Source organism: Corvus kubaryi, unplaced genomic scaffold (assembly GCF_017639235.1).
Source record: "Corvus kubaryi isolate FWS band 111438036 unplaced genomic scaffold, C.kubaryi_AGA036_p1.0 137, whole genome shotgun sequence".
NCBI classification, from domain to species: Eukaryota; Metazoa; Chordata; class Aves; order Passeriformes; family Corvidae; genus Corvus; species Corvus kubaryi.
The window spans coordinates 31,343,809-31,365,607 of record NW_024580671.1 but is presented as its reverse complement, the minus strand read 5'-3'; the positions used below and the strand labels follow the sequence as shown (position 1 = coordinate 31,365,607).

The following is a 21,799-nucleotide window of genomic DNA, read 5'->3' as shown; positions in this document are numbered from 1 at the left end:
AAGTTCTGAAGCAAATTTATTTCCTTCAATCAGTGAAAAGTCCCATGAAGTAAAGTGCTGGGTAATTCTGTCCTATTGCAAAAAATGTGGAGGAAAACTTAGCTGAAAAGGTGAAAGGGAAGGACATATCCTTGATATTTTTCTAGCAGGAAAAGGTAGATTTTCTGGTTCTGAGCAGGAATCCTTTAAATATAGGAGTCCATGAGAAAAAGAGAACATACTTATGCTCAAATAGCTGTACTGTACACCTGAATAACTTTTCTCTCTACCCATACAAGTAATAAGTTCATATTCACTTGCTACCAACAGTTTCCCCACCAGACCTGTCCTCAAAATCTCCTCATGAAACTTCCAAGAAAAAGTGAGAACTATGTGAGGTTACACACTATCTGAGGGACCTCTTTTATATCCTTCCAGCTTGACTTCAGGCACACTAGCCCCTGGATCTAAGACCACAGTGTTTTCTCCAAGGTTGGAAGATGGATATAGATAGATATTTGTAAGAAAGAGAACATGTCAGAATATGAATGGGAATTAAAACCACAGAAGGGAGAGGACCCACCTGATAAATGAGGTACTCATCCATGTGAGCAAAACTAGTGAAATCTGGCCCTAACTATCAATGCCTCCTCACTCTGCATTAAGTACAGTGGGCATTCTCCCTTTTACCAGATTATATTAAATTCTTTCTGACAGTCAGCTCAAAACAATGCAGCAAGGAACTAATCTAAAATTCCAAAACAAGTTTTCTGTAACTCAAATGTGATATAAATAAGAACTCTAGGAACATTTCCCATTTCAAAGCTCCTAAAGTTCTTTTGGAACTCTCCAGAAAGGAATAAAATTCAGCCAAATCTTAAACACAAATAGATGATGGAATCTTAATATTAGTCTGACTCTTCATAGTCTTTTGATAAAAAAACACACAAAATAAGCACAGAAAATAAATAAAGTCACCACCAAGTAATTACCAATTAACATCAATTACTTACAATCATTATTAAAGTGAACCACTTGAGGCTTCTTAGGAAAATCTCAATTTCATCAGTGCCCAGGATCTCTGCATTTTGGAGAAACGATGTAGCCAACATGTGTTTCTAATTATGTTTGCAGTTACTGCAAAACAACTAAAATGTATTCTAAGCTCAAATTGAATAATAACACTTTCCCCTTCTTCATGCTAAGTTGTAGGTTTTGTAACTGCAACAAGACATTATGACTACACTTAATGTTATTTTAACAGATAGAATGTCTAACATTTTATATTCATTAGCTATTTCAAACATCTGAAAGGTCTTGTCAAACAACACTTTTACCTCCTAATAGTCGACTAGAGAAAAATATCAAGGGATTAATATATTTTACAGTTTGTATACACTCAGGATTTCAGTATAGTATTAGCCCCTTGGCATATGGCTCTTCTGGCCAGTCTGCTATGACAGCTTTGGAATTTTCTTTCTGTGCTGTTTATTTGAAGAGCTTTTCTTACCTCTTTCATATAATATTTAAAAGTTTTAAGCATTCAGAGAAGAGATAGGGTTAAGTGCTCCTCTTTGAAAAGAGAGCTCTGCATCCTCTGTCAAAATCCTCATGAAGCCACATAGTTTGGACACTTAGCACAGAGCTCAGGTGTTCGTTATTCCAGGGAGAAGGCAACGCTGCTTTCTCAGGGGTTGTTTCAACATCGTAGCGGGGCACCAGGTACAAGCACACTGAACCCATGCTGTGGCTCCTGCATTTCTATCCATATTGCTGGATACCAGTCTCCACAGAATCATAGTGCTAGGGATATCTCCTGGTGTTCGGCTTGCCTGTGCCTCGTATCTCCAAATTATCTAGGCAAAATCTTGGACCCATGATAATGGAATAAGGGAACTGGAGATTCCTCCTTAAGCTCAGCCCATGGCTCAGAACAAGTTCATAACTATAACTTCTCACTAATTCTGAAGATCATCTCCTGGTTGCTTCAAGATGGAGCATCCAAAAATGAAGGAAAAACAATGAAAAGGTTGTGCTTCTAACCTCTCTGTCAATCTTAAAAAAAGCCAAAACACAATACAAGAAAACTGCTCAAAAAATTACCAGTCCTGATGCCAGGGAATTTAACAGGACTTCTGTGGCAATTTCAATACATAGGACCATTTTTACCATCTTCACAATTTTCTTAGAGGGCTTAAGGCATGCACTTCATTTTCCAGAATGCTATATTTACACAATTGTTATTACAACAAAATGTAAAGCAAAATATAAACTCCATGTCATACAAGAGAGGAATAAAGTCAGAAAAATTAAGGCAGAAAGGAACCTCTAGATGCCATTTAGTCCAGCCTCCTGCTCAAAGCAGGGATAGCTTCAAACTTAGACCAGGTCAGGTGAGGGGCCTGTCCTGTCAAATTTTGAAAAAGCAGTGACTGAATAAGGATACAGTGGCTGAATATTTATTGCACCCGTTATAAGATAGTCCCTGTATTCTGCTGATGTACTATCAGCTCTCTCTAATTTTTACCCAAAAGAAGATACTGACTTGTCCTGAAGTATATTGAATCTAAACATTGACTACCTTACTTTGTCTCACTTGCGTATTTTTCCCAAACTGTGCAGTTGGAGACTGAAATACATTGCCTTTAGACTTTAGGAAGTATAAGGAAGGCAAAAAACCCCAAAAAACCCACATTCAAAACCAGAATAGAGACTAATATTTAAGCTTTTAATTATTTTTAATAATAGAATTTAACTAATTAAATTATTTCAGACTGCTTTGCAGCATTTATAAGTAGTAAGAAACATTCTCAGTGAGGCTCTTAGTTGCTTTTGACTACAGCAAGACCCAAAGATGACTACCTAGCTCAGCCCAAACACCAGGCTTTTAGATCACCTAAACTCTGATTTTAATGTAAAGTGTTACATCACAATTTATATATGTCCAGAAAAAATACAATCTTTACACTTTTTATTCAGTCACCATGCATTTTTCAATATGTCTCAAATATTCATACAGAGTTATGGAAGACTAACACAAAATTATCTATAACTTCTCTACTCAACAATATTTCAGGCTTCAGCACATATTTCAAAGTATTTTAAAACAAGAAGATAAAAATCACTAATTTAAGACTGTAAACATTTAGTTACACAATAAATTATAGCTATTGGTATGCAATTCTGCATTCCATTTTGGAGATTGGGAAACATCGAAAGTGCACACAGAAATAGCTATATTGCAGATATTTAGGGAATGATACATCTTGCTCAAGTCATTATTCTAGAGAAAGGTTATGATGGTAGAAAGCAAAGAAAAATGCAGTGAGGTTTTTAAATTGATACTGTAATTAGAGTTTAAAAATAAGGTGTAATCCCTCTCACCTGGTACTACATACATTTATTACAGGAAGTAGACTTTAGAATAAGTAGCTTTTCAAGTAGAAAAATATTTGTCACTGAGTTTCCTAAACATTTAATTTAGGTGATAAACAACAATACTTGAAGCTATGAGGTTATTGGTTGCACAAACGCAGTCAGGTGGGGGTAAAGGCATACACAAAAATCATAAATACACTTACAGTAGATACACTGTACTGCCTTACACTGAACTTCTACAATTTTACTTTTTTAATTACAGAGGGATGAACCAGGCATCCTTCAATGAAAAATAAACTGCTGAAGAGCCTTCTAAAACTAACAAATAATGACCAGGAAAAACGATATCCTAAATTCTTTCCCAAGGCATGGTTCATAACAGTTGTTTTGTCCCCCAGTTCATGGGAAAAAGCAATCCCTACATGGAAAATATAAACATCAGCTACAATCAAGGTGGTGCAGTGGGTGAGAAAATACTGGTGACCAACTGAGTCTTGCATGGCTCAGTAAAGAAGGGCATAAGAGATGGGTAAGACAGGCATTTCGGGAAAGGACATGGCTTTCCTGCTGTCACCTGTTTGGCTACGAAGCCTGAAACCAGGATACTAAATAACCAGCACAGTCTTGGAGCAGGTTTGCAGGAATCAGAAAGGAATTTTTCTGTAAAGACACAGGAAGGAGAGGCTTTTGTATTTGGTATATCATCACTCTGAAAGTGCATTTGGGTTTATTCTCTTCATATATTGAACCAACTACAGCATCTTCTATGGCTACAGATAAAGGAAATAGTCAGCAGTAAACTGTAGATTTAGAGCAGGCAGATCAGATGTCATGAGAGAAAAAGAATTAATAAGAACATAGTTTTGTGGATCTCCTTCTTTACAAATAGGGTCCTCAACAGAAGCAGTGATTTTCTTCGACCACATGATTTTTTTAACATGTATTATATTTACAGTTGCTGATATAAATATATCTACTACTTACATGCTCTATGTCAGTGCTGCCTTTCTTCCTGCTGCCAGAATTTATAGATAAAGCAATGAACAATTTAAGCAGGTAGGAAGGCATGCAGCCTCTAGTTCTATGTAATCTGTATCTGAATAAGAATATTAACAATTAATATCAAATGGAATAGGACTGCCTTTCCTTTCATCTTCGGATGTGTTCTCATAGACACATAAGGAAGCTGAATAGGTAGTCCCACAATCCAGCAGACAACAAAAGGACTGTTTGCATGAAGAATGGCTACTGAGTTAAAGAAGAAAACAATTCAGTTAATCAGAAAGAATTCTAAATCAGAATTTGTTTCTAGTATGGAATTTTGGTATATTTGCCACATTTTTGAAAAACCTGAAAATTAATCTAATTGCTTGTCATCCTCTTTCTCAGCCAAAATGTATCACAGAACCACTGAAGTCTACCAAAAACATCAGAAATATTCCTGCAGCAGTTGAATTTTAACACATTCCACCTCTGCCACCAAAATGCTTCATTATGAATGAGCCCCAAAGTACTTCAGGTTTGTTCATACCAATCACGTGAACTGCTTAGACAAACCTGGATATTTTGCAGCAATTCTTCTGCAGGAGATGTTGACTCCCAGAACAAAGCCAGAAATCAAACAGATGCCAGGCTGTTGTGTTTTAAATTGCCATAGTCACTAGCTAAATTAACATCTGCCTACAGTCATAACTTTGTTGTTTTCTATTTGACCTACATTCCGTTATCTGCCAGAAAAAGAAAAAAAACCTTACTCTAAAAATTCATGGGAAACGGTTCACGCTGGTTTTGATAAACTTTGGATAAACAATCCTCAGACAAGTCTGATAAAACAAAATATATTGCTTCTTTAACCTTGTAATCACCGCATAGCTCTGTGAACAGAATTAAAATCTTCAGTAGAATTTAAGAGTATCTTGAGCTGTCAGTTATTTTCTTTACCTTTAGGAAGATGTCTATATGATAAAGATATCTCTTCAGTCCACAGTCCTAAAAAGTAGACTAGAAGAGATTAAAAGCTACAAGAAAGTGAGCTTTAAGTAAAAAGCAAAGACCTTAGCAGAAAAGTCTCAGTTACAGCCATCAGCTGTTATTAAGTTAGATCCTTTCACAGTTGAAAAAAATTGGCTTTTGGGTTTTGTGACTGCTTAACTAATTTCAAGTTTTAAGTACTGTAGGAACGCAGCGTGCCAAGAATATTTCTCTGCCTGTTTTTAAGGGTTCTTACCCCCCCGAACAACACTGTTTTAACCACCAACCTTGGAAAAAATTACCAATGATCAGACAAGAACTAGAAAATACAGTGGTGTGAATTAGGTGATAGACTACTATGTAAGATTGTCACAGGGTGAAAAATTTAGAGATTTTGGGCTTCTCTTTGTACTAAATAGATAAGAGTAAAAAAAATCAAAATGGAGGATTGTTGTTGTTCTCTAAACCTTCTTCTCCTTCTTCTACTACTCCATGTTCTGCAGTAAAAGTAGTTTGGAATGATTGGATAGAGAATTCTGCAGTTCCTGCCCGTGTTACTGAATAATTGGTAGGAAAGTGAAAATAAGATATGTTTTTAGTAACTAGTGGTTAAATTATCTTTAAAAGGCTGTGTGAATCTTGATAGAGAGCCTCCACTCCTGCTTCCTGTGCTCTATGCTGTACCTGGGTCATGCTAGTGGCTCTGTTCCTCTGATAAGACTTAATAAACAACTATCCAGCAGCATTGAAACTCAAGGAAAAGTCTCGGTTTATCTTTGAAACTCCTTGCAAGGACTTGTAGAAAATTCTCTCTCATCAGGAGGGATTTGATTTATGGCAGGGTTCAGTGTCATTGTATTATGCAGAACACTCTAGATCTAGAGAAGTCCTATCTGGGAAGAAACTTTGTTTATCAACAAACTGCAGGTCTCAGTTTAAATCTGGTCCAATATTTCTGCCATTAGTTAAACTGCATCAGCATCTCACAGCTTAAGACTACTCAGTGTCCTTTCTAAGGGCAAAGAATGCTGAAAATCTCAGATTTGATAGTTTGCTTCATTTATTCCCAGAAGGATAAGAGACATGAAACGTGAAAAAGGCTGTGTCATACTATTTTGGGTTCCTGAAGAAAGAAGAGAGGTGTGACAAGTTGTTGGGAATGGACATTCCCTAACAGAACAGGAAGAAAGACCAGTACTCAATTACAAGAGTGCACAGGTAGGGGAAGCATACAGACTGGTGGAGAAATGTATCTTTTGGACTCCAAGCAGACTGGTGACAGCTTAGCAGCAGATCATAAGACCAGTAATGAAATCAGGAGGATAATAGAGCAACTCAATATTACAGATGTCTCATCCAAGGGAGGAAGCAAATATCCCAAAAGGAAGATATATATAGGACTAAAGAATGGATGTCTCAAGACATGATGTTTGTTTTCAAACAGTGATGTTTGAAAAGTTCAGATACCTCACCTCACTATCTGAACTTCCTTTTTTTTACATTCAGCATTAGCAGAAATTTCTGCCCTTCTAGATGTTACAATATTCTAAAGATAGTTTAGGTTTTCAATGCAGCACAGCAATCACAAATTACAACAATATTTGTTATCCATTCAAATACTTCAAGGCAAATCATAGAATGTCATCTATCAAGGATAATTATTATTCATTTTACAGATACAGAACAGTTTGTCCAGTTCAAAGTCAAAAAGCAGATAGCAGAGTTAATTGTAAACTGAACAAACAACAGTGTGGGGGGATTGTGGCTTCCCAAATAACAAGGATTTAAGAATTCTATTCTATTTCTAAACCCTCTCAAAAGAGGCTGGTATGGCTTTCCTCCATTTGACAGTAGCAGCCACACACAAGAAGAAGGCTCTGAAAATACCTGATTTTAGACTAATACAATGAAAAATTAGCATCCTGTTAATCAAATAAAAAAATTTAAAATTTTACTTGCAAATTAAAATCATACACTTTATCTTTTACAAACATTTCAGTTTTTATGCATTTTTAACAAAACCAGAGTGATGTCAATATCTTACACCTGACTGGTGAGGGGTTCCTTTCACCTCACTGCTGGGGAGCTATCATGATCTGAAAGGGGGAGACACAGTTTTGCCACATAACTAAAAGCACCACAGCTTCAAAGATGTTCCTTTAGAAAATGGGGAAGGTAAAAAAAAACCCATTCAAAACCCATCTCCCAAGAAAGTGCCCAAACTTTTGTGCTATGCAGGAATCTGAAGGAATTCTTGCAGCGGGTTAGACAAGTAAGTTTTTTTACCAAGCCTCCTCCCCGTACTATCAATATAAGCATGTGGTGTGTATAATGTTAGTAACATCAGAGAGAACATAAACTTGTGGATTATATGTGTGACTAATGTCTGCTTAATGTTTAATCTGTGTTATGAGTAATTTCAAATAGGGTTTAAGGAAATAAATGGTTCAGATTGGACTAATTTAACAAGAACTGGTGTAAATACCATTTACTCATGCAAATTATTTGACTCTTGACTGACCTGTGAATGCATAAAGACACATCCACGTAGCCTGTTTCTGAGGCACAGGAAAAATGACACAGATCATGAAAACTGCACAGGCACACATGGCAAAGGTGTCTGTGGAATGAGAATGAGGGAGTACACGGCAATTGTCACCTCTAGAAGTATTTCATTTGGTACGATCAGCAGTAAAATACACAACTAACTCTGAAAGTTGATATAAGGCACAATAAAAAGAAGAGCAATACCTCAAACTGATGAGAGCTCTTTCCCTAGGCCTCTGCCTCACTTTAGATTTAGAATTTGGGACATTAACCAGAAGATCAGGATTTTCTTTGGTTTCCCATACAATTAGTCTAACAGGTAGGATCTCATACATCAAAGGGGAAACCTTCACTTAAAAAGGCTCAATAAGAAGTACCCCATATCAGATAATAGTGAATTTTAACTGTGATGTGCCATACAAATTATGAATATTCAAGATAACTATTTTAAGGTGGACTAGGCGAAATAGTAAGAAGAAAGTGCTTTTCATCCTCCTGAATTTGTGACTCTGTACTGAAAAATGTTTGTAACCAAAACTCCATGTGTGTTTCAACATGTTTTCAGTTTTAAGTAATTTATATGAATATATGCATTAAATTTGAAAAAGTTTTACGGAGAAGGGGACTGACTGTCAGTAAAGCTATTGTTGTGATAAACTTCAAACTGAGAAAAGGGCTGGTTTTCATTTTCTCCACCTGCTGTGCTAAAATCATGGTCTGCTTTAGAAAATAAGTTTTAGACCATTCAAGTGTTAAGAAATAGATGTTAGAAGACTGTTACAATAAAGAGCTAGGTGATTTTTTTCCAAAAAAAGAAAATCCATGTACAACAAGGAATGAAATTAAACTGCATAACATGCATTTCATCATCTTGCTTACAGAAACTAGCTCTGAGTCAGGAATACTCACTGAAATGTGGTACTCTTGCAAGCACTACCTAACTTTGCTCTGCTATTAATCACTCGTGATGCAAGCACTCCCACCCATTTCTGAGAACAGTGTAGGCTGTCTGATAAGTCACAGGCTTCAAGCTGCCCTTATAAAGTTGTTCCACTTCTGCATACTTCCTCATACTGCTAGTTTCTCGGTGAAGATGAAGCTCCTCATTTACATAGTCCTGCTGAAGTTAACTCTCCTTGCTTTAACAAATGTCTTTGCAGTTGTTTTAGAAGAGGAAGAGAATGCTAAAGAAGCAAAAGTTACTGAGACTTGTCCTATAAAGCTCAAAACTAATCGGAAATGTGATGAAGGAGAGGATTGCCCTTATCAGATAAATGTGCCTCCGATGACCATCCAGATACCCAAAGAATTCAAACTGCTTGAGAAGACTCTCAAAGAAGTACAGACCCTTAAAGAATCAGTAAACAAGCTAAAGAAATGCTGCCAAGATTGCAAGCTGCAAGCAGATGACAACCAAGAAAGAGAAAGAAGTAATGAATTCCTGCTACCTAACACTGCAGAAAACACCGAAAGCCAAGATAACAGAGTAAAGGAACTGCAGAGCAAAGTTAACAGAATGGCAACCAGCTTAAAAAATGCAAAGAGCCAGATTCAGACACTGCAGGGTCGTTTAGAGAAGCTGAGCCTCATAAATATGAACAATGTGGAACATTATGTTGACAGCAAAGTTGCAAATTTGACATTTGCTGTGAACAACCTGGATAACAAATGTTCTTCTAAGTGTCCAGCAATGCAAGCAAAACCTGGTATGTAATCTGTTAATTCTTACTGCTTGTATAAACTTTCTGTGCATTTTACTAGTATTAGGTAAACAATTAAAACATATATTTTACCCAAATAGCTGTGTTATTACCTTCACAAGTACCTGCTCTTGTAGTGTTTATTTATACTCCTGTAAAACATTTCAGCAGCCACTAGAGGGTTACTGAGAGCTGCAGGTGTTCAGTCCTTCCTAGAATTGGACTTCATTAGAGGGATTCAAAACATTAAGTTTTAAAGGACAATTTTTTTGCAATTTAATAAGTAAACATGAAACATTATTTTACACCATAATACCCTTCATTAGAGACATTAAACATCAGTGACGTAAACATATTTTCTCCTTGGATGAAAAGGGGTAAATTTTCTCTAGGTGTGCCTTAGAAAACAGCATTTTTATTTTTTCCCACTGCAAAACTGCAGATACTCTGAAAAGGGGTGCAAGACATCATCAATCATTAAGTGAACCTAGAAAAATGCTTCGTTTTTAACAGATGGATAATAAAATAATTTTCCTATAATCCCAGCAAACATCTGAAAGGCTCAGCTAAAAAAAGCTTACTAACAGCACTTCTTGACTGGGTAACACATGTACCAGCATTTTAACACTAAACCCTTTGCATTTATTTAATATAAGAGCAGTATAAAACAGAAAACAGGTGTTATCACTGACAAACAATTTTTCTTTTACCATTTAATTCTCCTAATTAAAATAAAGGAATAGAACTAATACTCTCTTTCTAATGTTTACTGTTATTAAGGCAAGATCGAGGGGTTTTCTAAAATTCATAAAGTTTTTATCTTACATATAAGAATCCTTGAAAACAAGAAATGTTCCCTAGATTGTCAATGTATTCTATCACATCAAACATAGGAAGATTAAGCCTTCAAGAGACAAAACAGAGAAAGATCAGGCTGCATTACAATCTTTAAGTCTCTAGCTTAGCATCCAAGATTAAAATAAAACTGTTCTTCTGTCTACACATATCGAAAACAGAAGGATCTGCAAGTGTACAGTGTATGTACAACTGAAATTCTTGAAAGTGTGAAAAGAGCAAATAAGTAATAATAAAGGTAATGCTTTTACTATATCAGCAATCAGCTAAATCAGATAAAAATCACTACAGATCAATTATGTTCATTCAGATACAAAACATTCACAAAAAGAATGAGTAATTTTTTGTTATATTAATAATGGGCAGTGAATCACATTCAAGTACTGTACTTCATAACAGACTAAATTAATTTTAGATATTCCTTACACTTATTGAAACAATGAGTAGCATTCATAGCACATGATCATGTAGATATTCCTTTTCTTTTACAGCAACATGCCAAAAGCACTTGTAGCAGCAATATATCCATTATGAAAGCCAGCAAGGAAAACAGCTACAACTTTTTCCTATCCAGGAGCTATTCCTGCACCCACTGAAAGTATAGTAAAACTTTATTTAAATAGGAGTTGAATTAGATTATAGAAGCATTTTATCGTCAATGTATATTCTTTGACAATATCTGCTCTGAAATTTAATCCACCAAAGATCTTACACAAAGTTCAGTGAAATAAATGAGAATGTATTGTGAATTTAGACTTGGCTTTAAAGCCTTTGACTCATATACTTTGTGGTTGCATAAATGTCCAGTTTTCTGGCAAACAAGAAGTCCTGAATCTTATTCCCTGCTGTAGCCTGAGATCAATCCTCACTTTCAAGAAGTAGTTAATTTAAATTTTCTAGGAAAAATTACAATTTTTCCTAGACACCAACAAATGAACATGCCCATACATTCAAATCTGCAATGGGAATGAACATTATGGTTTTGACTCTTAACACAGAACTTCTGAGAGCTCTCCATATCACTTAAGAATGGATTTTCCCTCTGAAGAAAAAAATGGGGGGTATTTTTCTTCTGAGTAAAACACATCACCCATTGGTGGAAAAAAGGTACCGTTAGTAGTAGATGCTAACATTCGTCCTTTCTCTAAAGCCAGAGATGCCACATACACAGGAAAGCATCATCACTTTTCCACCTTCATCTTTCTAGGAATCACACAACAGATGTGACAATTTTATTACTTTTTTCCTGCTTCCTAAAGTACAGTCCACATTAACACAAAAAGCATTCCTAATGATGTTACATTCTCTATCAAATAACATTAGCTTAACAATAGCCAGGTTAACATCATTCCCACACAGACAAAGTTCTTCCTCTAACATATTGCCAGATGGAGCTATAAATTATAGACAGGGTGTGAAGCTAAACATTTAAATACAAAAAGCAGCAAGTGTGCAAACACAAAGCATTAGAAATATGGACTGAAGAAATCAGTCTATATTTGTAATATGGAAAATTCTAATATGGAAAATATTATTTCAGAAATCAGAATTTACATGAGATAATGAAAGGATAGAGTAGAGAAAATGAGAAAATGGAAAGCAAACAATCAAAATGCCCTTATATTAGGCATTTTGATGAAAAAAGGTAGTTTAGATGGGGTTTTTTGGACAGCTATCTGATGCAGAGATCCTACGTGGCATCTGTTATAAAGTAAATCCGATGGAAAACGTGTTTGCCTTGGAACTGAAATTGCTGCAACACTATTTCCAAAGTAAAAGTCTCTCCAATGCAAGTTCTGTATGCCACATCAGTGTGGGTAAATTTTTTCTGTATTTTTAAATTGAAATTATGTTTATTCTAACACTACCTGTTCTTTCACCAGTTATACAAATAATGCAGAGAGACTGTGCTGACCATTACACAGCAGGGAGAAGGAGTAATGGAATCTACAGGATTAGCCCTGACCCCAGAAACGAGAGCTTTGAAGTTTACTGTGACATGCAAACACAAGGAGGCGGCTGGACAGTGTTGCAACGACGTCAGGATGGCAGCACTAACTTCAACAGAACCTGGAATGACTACAAACATGGCTTTGGAAACCTCAGCAGGGAGTTTTGGCTAGGCAATGACAAAATTCATCTCCTGACAAGGAGCCAGGAAATGCAACTGAGAATCGATCTTGAAGATTTCAATGGAATCAGAGAGTATGCAAAATACGACCACTTCTACGTGGCCAACGAGTACCTCAAGTACCGTCTAAGTGTCCACGGCTACAGCGGCACTGCAGGAGATGCCCTCCACTACAGCAGGCACTACAACCACGACCAAAAGTTCTTTACGACCCCAGACAAGGACAATGACAGGTATCCCTCGGGGAACTGTGGGGCGTACTACAGCTCTGGCTGGTGGTTTGACGCCTGCTTGTCAGCCAATCTCAATGGCAAGTACTACCACAAGAAATACAAAGGTGTTCGCAATGGCATTTTCTGGGGTACATGGCATGGTATTTCTGATGATATTCCCACTGGATATAGGCAACCCTTTAAATCAGTAAAGATCATGATCAGACCCAAAAGTTTTGTGCAGTAATTCTACACATTTGTCTTAACTAGTTTGCATTGGATTGCACTCAAAATCATACCTACTCAGTATTATACTCAGAAATCAAGTATTCAGTAATGTTTGGCAAAACATTGTTCTAGACAAAACAACATACTTCCACATAATTTTTTAGAGACCATTTGACCCATATAATGTATTAAAACCAGCATTAAAGAACATGAATAGTTATCACTAAGACTTAACACCAGTCAAGTCTTGGTTTCGTTATGTAAATATTCTAAACATTGCTTTTGGTGCTTCTACTGACTGTGATATACCACATTTCATGATCTAAAACATTTATATGGTCTTCCACAAATTGTGTCTGAATGACTCCTACATTTTAACCTGGAAATAATTCAGAGGTGTAACTAATATAAATTTGTCAACACTTTAAAAAAAAACAACTAGTCTCTCTAAAACAGCCTTTTCTATCATCTATCCTTCACAACTTCCAAGTTATACCATAGCAATATCAATATCACTTAGGAAAATTAATAAAAATCATTCTTTTTAAAGAACTAGAAAACAGAGGGCCACACGGTTTGCCCAAAGACACCAAACAAGGCCTTGAAAAAAACAGAAAATGAAGATGATTCCTCAAATTTCTTCCCTTTATCAAAGATTTTTCAAACAAGTTGGTGGAAGAATTGAATAAAAGCAGAGGAACTAATTATAAAATCATAGAATCATTTAGTTTGGAAAAGACCTTTAAGATCACTGAGTACAAGTTTTAACACGGAACTGCCAAGTCCACACTAAGCCATGTCCTGAAGTGTCACATCTACACATGGAGAGAGCATGTAATGAACAACATTCTTGCTCTTTTTGGTTCCTCCATTCAAGCTCAAGGTCCTATTTGTCATTTGTAGGAGAAAGGAGCCATTATGTAGATTATTGCACATTTATAGAGGCAGGTAGACAGGTAGGAGGAAGACATCAATAAGAATCCATATTCTTTGCTTTAATGCCTCTAAATACATACAAAGAGTTTCCAGTGCCATTTTGCTTTCTCCTGAATCCTTTAGGTAAGTCAAATATTACAAGATGCTCTTGTAGAGAGTCAAGCTCTCATTTAAATATTTCTCAATCTAGGTATCATTGGACCCTAAAATTAAAAAAAAAATTACAAATGTTTTGTGACATAAGAAAAGACTGTTCTCCCCATTTTTAGACTACATGTTTCGTAGTCACAGAAACATAAAAATCTACTGTCAATTCGAAGCAAAAAAAGAGAATATATGATGAAAGATTTTTTTCTAAATATAACAAATAAAAAAATCTAATTTTCAAATAGTTCAGGAAGCTCAAATTAGAGATACTGTTATTAACTCTGACTTTGTAGATAGTGAGCACAAGTTTGACTGCAGATATCCGTGCCATGTCTCTATAGACAGTGACCAACACTGAGTGGAGACACAATTTATCTTAGCAAGAGGCTATTCTACTGTCTTGCTTATACCAATCCTGAGATGCAGAAAAACTACACTAAGACTCTATTTCTTTATCAAGTAAAGTGTGGTCATTGCTGGCATAGCCTTTTTGATTAAAAGAGACATAAAAAAAGAATATAAGTATACATCTGACCTAATACTTTAAAAATATGATCTCTACTGTTTTTTTAAGATTATAAAAAACTATTAGAGTTATAAGTTATGCAAACAAAAAACACTGGCAATTGCTAAATTGTAAAATACTAATATATATTTTAAAGAAGTAAATACTTTGAAGGATAATTCAAGTGTAATTTGGTTTATTATATTTCAATTTTAAAGAGCAATGAAAACTTTTAATTGCAAGATGTATCATCTTTCCTTGAGAGTATGTTTTGAAGCAATAGAATATTTATTTTGGGATAAAAAATAGTTGTCTAAACAAAACAAAAAAAGCAACTTATCAAGTATTGGTTAGAAGAGCAAATATCTAATTGCATATGATTATAATTAATCATTTTGCATGAAATGCACAATTTGCTCCTATTCATTATATGATAACTAGCTAAGTATGATTTACAGTATCTACAAGCTTCTACTTGAAAATGTCTTTTTACTGCTAAGTTGTTAGAAAAGAAACCGTCCTTTTAAAATCTTGCTTAAAGGAAACTTGGTAAAACACAGGAATTTTAACAGAATAGGAAAATCACCTACAGAAGCTTTGTCTCATGTCTTTAAAAACAGAAAGTGAAAAAAAAAAGAAAAAGAAAGTGTAATGCTGTTACAGAAATCTGATTATTACCTGTCTGGAACTGTTGTAGCTGAATCTCTGTCAATGTGTACTAGTTTTACAAAGTGTAACTTCATCTACTTGTTGCAAACATTATTTTTGTTTTTTCTTGGTGTAATAAAATTATGTCACACTGTTAAAGCTGTACTACTGTAATAGATGTATATGAGGACTATAAAAAAATTCTCATAAGTAATTTTATTGAAGCAGTAAGAAAACACCAATAACCAACACAGATGACTATGTGACATGTATTGACAGTTCCTTAGAGATCTGTTTTGTGACCCTTTAATTGCCAGATAATACCAAGGGCTGAAATCTCAGACATTTTTTTGAAACTATTCATATTTTGGAAGAGAAAAAAGTAATTGCCCAATCAAGAGTCTACACAACCTTTATCTTTAACATGAAAGAGGAGAAGCAAACCGATGTTTTGACCTTTTAGATCACATAGAAGAGTCATCAAAGCACATGAATACAAATACCACCCCAAATTAAATTATACAATTTTTTTATACAGAGAAAAAGCCCTTGATTTCTGCCTAAGGCTTAATAATTCAAAACATGTCTTTCAATCTATGGAAAACATCTATGTAACACTAATTATCATATGAAAACACTTGTGGTTTTAATCTTACTAATATTTAAATTGTGAATTTTAGTGGAAAAAATTACTAACAGTGGGTTTCCTAGCAAAATTCCTATGGCTTGTTTCCAAAATATAAAGACACAAGCCCATCTGTTCAATGTGATCAGCCAAGCAGACTGTCATGTCTTGGCTTTCTATGCATCGCTTAAACAAAACCAAACTAAAACCAGAAAAAAACCCCAAACAAACCAGAGAAGAAAGGAAAAGAAGGTTTGAAAGCACTGGTGCTTTTTCCTTCCCTTTTTAATGCAAATACCTGTTTCCTTAATGGTGTTTATTGGGAAAGACTGCAGTCAAACTTAAAGTGAGTTGAGAACAACAGGTAGCTTGATAAATTGGTGAGAAAACCCCTTACTTTTACGTGTTTATTTGAAAAATAACTTAAGATGGTTGCCAATCCCTACCCAGACCCCTGTTGACAAATTAAACCAAAATCAAACAAAAGTGCCAAGTTTACTTAGCTTCTATGATTTACATGTCATGGAAAAACCAAAGCAGGAAGTATGCGACTTTGAATTTTCATAGAGAAAAAAAAAAAAAAAAAAGAGAGAGAGAGAAAACAATTAAATAATGGCCTACAAAGAAAGAAGATTTAAATACATTCAATATAGTTTCAGATTTTTTCTGTGTGTGGTCGTTTTCTTTCAGGAAAGAAAGAGAAAATAGTACATATAGGCCTGAAGACATTGACATAAGTTTTAAAGAAAAATGGCTAGGTCCTGCTAAATGCAAACATTCCACATACTAAATCGATCTCTTTCATTCACTGCTTTAATTAAACTTTTATGGAGCTATAGCTCTTCTGCCAGAAGTTAATTTGGCTGTCACCCTCAATGGTAACCAGAAACAGAAAACAATGTTTTAAGATGGTATGTTAAATCTAACCCTCACACAAGTCATGAGAACATGGAAATTATGAAAGCAATATTATTTTTTAAGTCCTCATTCATCAGTTTTTTCTGATCCCAGTAAAAGAGTAATCCATTTGGAAAATAATAATGGGAAAAATAACCAAAATTAACTGATTATGTTCATATAATCAAGATGAACTGTAAGTTTAATTAAGATTGCATTTCAGCGGGAATAGTATGCCCTCATTTAAAATTACACAGTACAAAACAATAGTAGGCTTTACACACTTTTAAGCAATTACATGGAGTGAATAATTTTTATGGAGAAGCAGGATCCACTTTGAGAAACAGAAATTCTCATGCCTTTCTTCAGACAGAGTACAAAAGCCTCTCCGCTTCCCTCCAAAGTTTAACCTCCATATGCTAAATCGAAATACAAGGATTCTTTCTCATGCAGATCTCTAAGGCTCTGTTTATTCAGGAGTGTTTGGACCCAGGAGCTTTGAATACCAGGAATCCCCTTTTTAACATTTAAAGTAACCTCGTGTGTAACAGATGATTCTCCACCTCTAATGTTTTTATTGAATGTAAGATTGGTTAACATTTCTCTGGCTTCCTCATCACATGGCTGGTAGACCCAATTTTAGTACAGATTTGCCTTGTCTCAAATACATATTTTAGGTGAGAAAACAGGAAGAGGGAGATAGCTTTGGAAAACAATACAGCAATCTACTTGTCTTGTCAAGTCTCATGAGTTTCAGAAAGGGCTCAGAAAAGGCCAAAATGCAAGATGTTACAATTAAAGGTTATTCCTTTCACTAGTCTCACAGCCTTAGAGAGCTCTAGCTCCTCTGTATGGTATGAAATCTGCACACTTGACTTTATAACAGCGCAGAAAAACAAGACATCATAAATACTTTCAAACAGCCTTTTCAGAAATGAACAGAAATACCACCTGCTTTGTGATAGTTCAAACACACCCAACCACTTCCTGGCCTTGTTTCCTCACAATGTCACCTGCTAGTGGTAAAAAGAACCTCTCCGTAGAACGAGCATGTTACACCAGCTCTGTTCCCATTCCTGCTGTTTGAAGGCACCTGTACATTTGCCCAACTCCTCTACAGCTTTTTTAAGAACAATCAACTTTCCTTTGGCAACAACCACTTGCTTTAACATTCACAATACAAACTATTTCCTACTTGCTGAAGGCTGGTGCAAAAAACCATACTCTAGCTTACGAACACATTTTCATTCCTAGCTGACTTTCCAAGTGACCACACTAACACAATCAAAAAAGATTTATTTAATTAGCAGTCAGATTCCTGTGCGTGGAGGTGGAGACAGTATCTTAGCTGTCTGTGTCAACATATTTATATGCTTTTTTGTTGGGCCAGGAGCCTTTGAAGCTTGTAGTGTGGAGTGTGCCAGGATCAGCTTAAAACTGTTGTTCGCATTCAACATTCAAAGCTGTGTCAAGATTTTTATATCTTTGATAGAGGACACACATATTTGGTGAGTACTAAAACAAATTATGCACTGTTATAGTCACCATGCAAAAATACAGTGATGATCATACTTTGTAATAGCAGAAAGCACATTACAGTATGTGTAGGGAGACAGAAATGAAAATGGTGATTAAAAAAAAAAAAAAAAAATCCTAATCTACCAAGGCAGTTTTTCTAGGAAACTTTTCATTTAAGGATAAATAAAAAAAAATTTAAAGGAAAGTTGTTTAGAAACACCATGTAACCTAAGTTAGGAGAGAATTAAAAACCAGTTTGTTAGCAAAAGAAATTGGAAACAACTGTAATTTCTAGAATGGTGTTTAGATGTCATTACAACACTGAAGAACTATATGAAATATTGATTCCTAGTATTTATATTTGAAAGCTGTAGCCAACCTTTATGTGACTTCCTCTTCTTTCCTGCAGCACAGATGAGAAAAAAGAGAAAAATGGGAAGTACCTTTCTCTCCTTAAACAACATTCAAACACTGAACATATACACTGTTCTATGACTTTAAAGCTCTTCCAGATAGCAGATAGACATGAATCAGGATCAGATAATCAGAAACGAATTTTGCTTGAGAAGTCTTTGTTGATTTTTGGTAAACATGGAGATTTTTCTCTGTGTTTCCACTAGAATCAAGATTTTGGTTAGCATTTTTATTAGCAGTTCAACCACTTTTGGCAGCCAGGAGTATAAATTCACTAATCTCAGAAAGACTCTGAGTTTCAAAATAGTAATGAAAAATATTCATGAAAGGTTCTTTCTGCTTCCTGATGGCAATAGGACACCTGGACTTCAGTGATGAAGAAATGTGGCATGATAGCGACAATTTCCATCAAAAAAAGCAGCACAAATGAAAGATTTGGTGCTGGTATCACATAGGGGGCACTGACCATTTTACAGGATACAGAATGTAACAATTTGCAATAGACCAGTCAGGAAAGTCTTGCAAAGGAGTTTATTCTTTTGCAGGTTTAGATTTAGCAAATAAATGGATGATGTTTGTTAGCAGAAAGGGATTATTGTGGTACCTTCCAAACAAGGTATCCGCTCACTGGATCTGGTAAATAGTAAAGCACTTTTCATTCACAAGTACACTGCTCTGCAGACTTAATAGCTGCCTCAGAGCATCCACTGCAAAGACATGCAAGATAAATGTTGCAGAATCATTTTTCTGGTATGGTTTTAAAAATGGATGTATACATTTGACTGAACTATCTTTCTAGCCTAAGAACATGTCAACAAAAGGAAGAGAAAGAAAAAGCACAAGACATTGTCTTAAGTAAAAAGACCTCAAACTGGGAGAAGATACTCACCATTTGATTTCTCTTCAGGGTTTTTTTGTTTGATTCACTTTCAGACTGGGAAGATGCATAGAGTAGGGGTCTTTTTTTACATCTGGGATTGGGATTTGGGCAACAAAACAAAAATTAAGCAACAGAAGAGGATTTGAAAACTGTAATAGATTACAAACTAAACATCAACAACACCATTATGACAAATGATGCTTTATTTATTTATGTTCCCATTAAAACTGGATCAGGTGGAGGAAAGTAAAACACAGCTTGAGTGGCCAGTGGGGAAAAAATGTTGCTGTGCAATCTGGTGAAGAGCAAAAATTATGGGAACAAAAATGAATAGAAGGGGCAGGAGGCAATTCATAAATTGGTCTTTTTCAATTTTCATTCTGCATAATCTTGTCATTTTGAGCATTTAATCCAGTTTCATGTCATGTTTTGTTGCTTTTTCTATTCAAATGACAATTTCAGTTTGTTCTCTGCTGCTTTTGCAGTAATAGTATTGTTGTAGCAAGAATGATGTAAGGATAAAGGGAGAGGTTAAGTGTATTATATTACCATCTGCTGCAAAAAAAATTATAAATTTGCAGCAAAGGGTGAATACAAATTTAGATAATTTTGTTGAAGCTAACTACTACAAAATATCCATTTAATAAAATTATGGCTCTTTAAATTTAGACAATGTACACGTATGACAAAATTCAATACATTTTTTGCTGCCTTTTAAGAATAAGATTACATATACATGGCCTGTAATATACTAAAATCAAAATAAAACCAGCATGATTTATTGCATCTTAATGTAGCATTTATTCAAGTAATATATTTATTTCATCTCACAGGTACTAGATTATGTAGTTTTTCACGAAAGTCATTAACATTATGCAGATTGATTTATTTCCAACACTAGAAGAAAACAGGGTATGAGGAAAGATTCACAAGTCAAGAAACTAAATTAGAAGTGTTAGAGCAAAGATCTTTATTTCAAGGACACAACAACAAAGGCTAAAAGAAGTGGAAAGTTCATTTTGTGAATGTATGGCAGTACTCAACAGAGCAGGACAATGTCAACTTGGTAAAAAATAAAAACACTTGGTGAAAAGAAGTCATGACGTAGTGGGCGGCTTTTGTTCAAACTTTGTCAAGTTTTTAGTATTTCTACCTAACCCACAAAGCTAAATAATGTTACTATGTTTTATTAAAAATAAAGGAGAGAGAGTTTGCATGTTTGACTTCTTGCTCTTTGTATGTTTGAGTACCTGCTGCTTGCTTACATGAGAAAAATGAGACTGGCTTGACTGGAAGAGGGCATATATCTGTTTTTAAAGAAATCCTATAATAACAAAAGATGTCCCTTCTGATAAGTACATGCTGTGCAGGCATAAATGACCGGTCAGTGAAACTGAGATAATATGATACAATTCTGCTTCTGTGGAAAAATCCTGAAAGCGATTCCAAGAAGTTGAAGTCAGCATCAATGCAACAACCTCTATGGTGACTGAAGTCATATATTTATCCCTGAATTATGTATAAAGTTCAACAAAAGAAAACAAATACGTCAGTGGAAGAGAAGAAACGTAAATAAGTGATGAAAAGCCAAACTCACCCATAAAGTAAAAGTGCAAACTGTTAAAAATTATGGTAAAATAAACGAGCCATAGTGCCCTTCTAGAAAATGACAAAATCACAGGAAGACCTCATTTATGAAATATTATGCAAATTGCTTACTTTGGTTTTCCACAGCATGTTTTCTCCTGAGTTGGGAACAGCTCTAAATACTAAGGTTACCCTGTATTTGCCATTAATGGTTTACAGTGTCATCAGTATTAAACAATTTAGCCTTAAATTTGATATGCAGAATAACCACTTTGGAAAGACTTTTTTTTGAGAAAAAAAATCAGGCAAATGATCTAATAATTTTCTAGAATAAATCTAGAAAAATAAGTTTTCACCATGGTTAAAAATAAGGAAAACAAAGTTGAAATGCAGAATACATTTTAGAAGGGGTGTGGGGGCACTTTCGCCGCTGCCTTGGACTGAGAAAGGGGGTTTGTGCTGCAACAATACTGGAAGCTGCGGGCTCCCCATACACTGGCATTGGACTGAAAGCAGCAGCTTCATGCTATGTTCAGTATGATCTAATAGCAGGATAGGAAAGGGCCAGTCCTATTTTCCCCTTCACTCCAAATTCTTGCCCTGTCCTTTTTCCTGACTTTAGGTTGTAGGCAGAGAGTAAG

The 21,799-nt window shown here is 35.3% G+C and overlaps 2 protein-coding genes across 4 annotated transcripts in view; one reads left to right on the top strand and one right to left on the bottom strand.

Annotated features, from left to right (window-relative positions):
- Window positions 1-21,799, bottom strand: part of CCDC146 (coiled-coil domain containing 146) — a 69,679-nt gene that overhangs the window by 40,482 nt on the left and 7,398 nt on the right. The gene's annotated exons all lie outside the window — the stretch shown is intronic.
- On the top strand, window positions 8,888-15,396 carry FGL2 (fibrinogen like 2). The gene is made up of 2 exons (XM_042018434.1): window positions 8,888-9,581; window positions 12,314-15,396. The coding sequence occupies exons 1-2, from the start codon at window positions 8,969-8,971 to the stop codon at window positions 13,018-13,020; spliced, it is 1,320 nt and encodes a 439-aa protein (XP_041874368.1). The 5' UTR covers window positions 8,888-8,968; the 3' UTR covers window positions 13,021-15,396.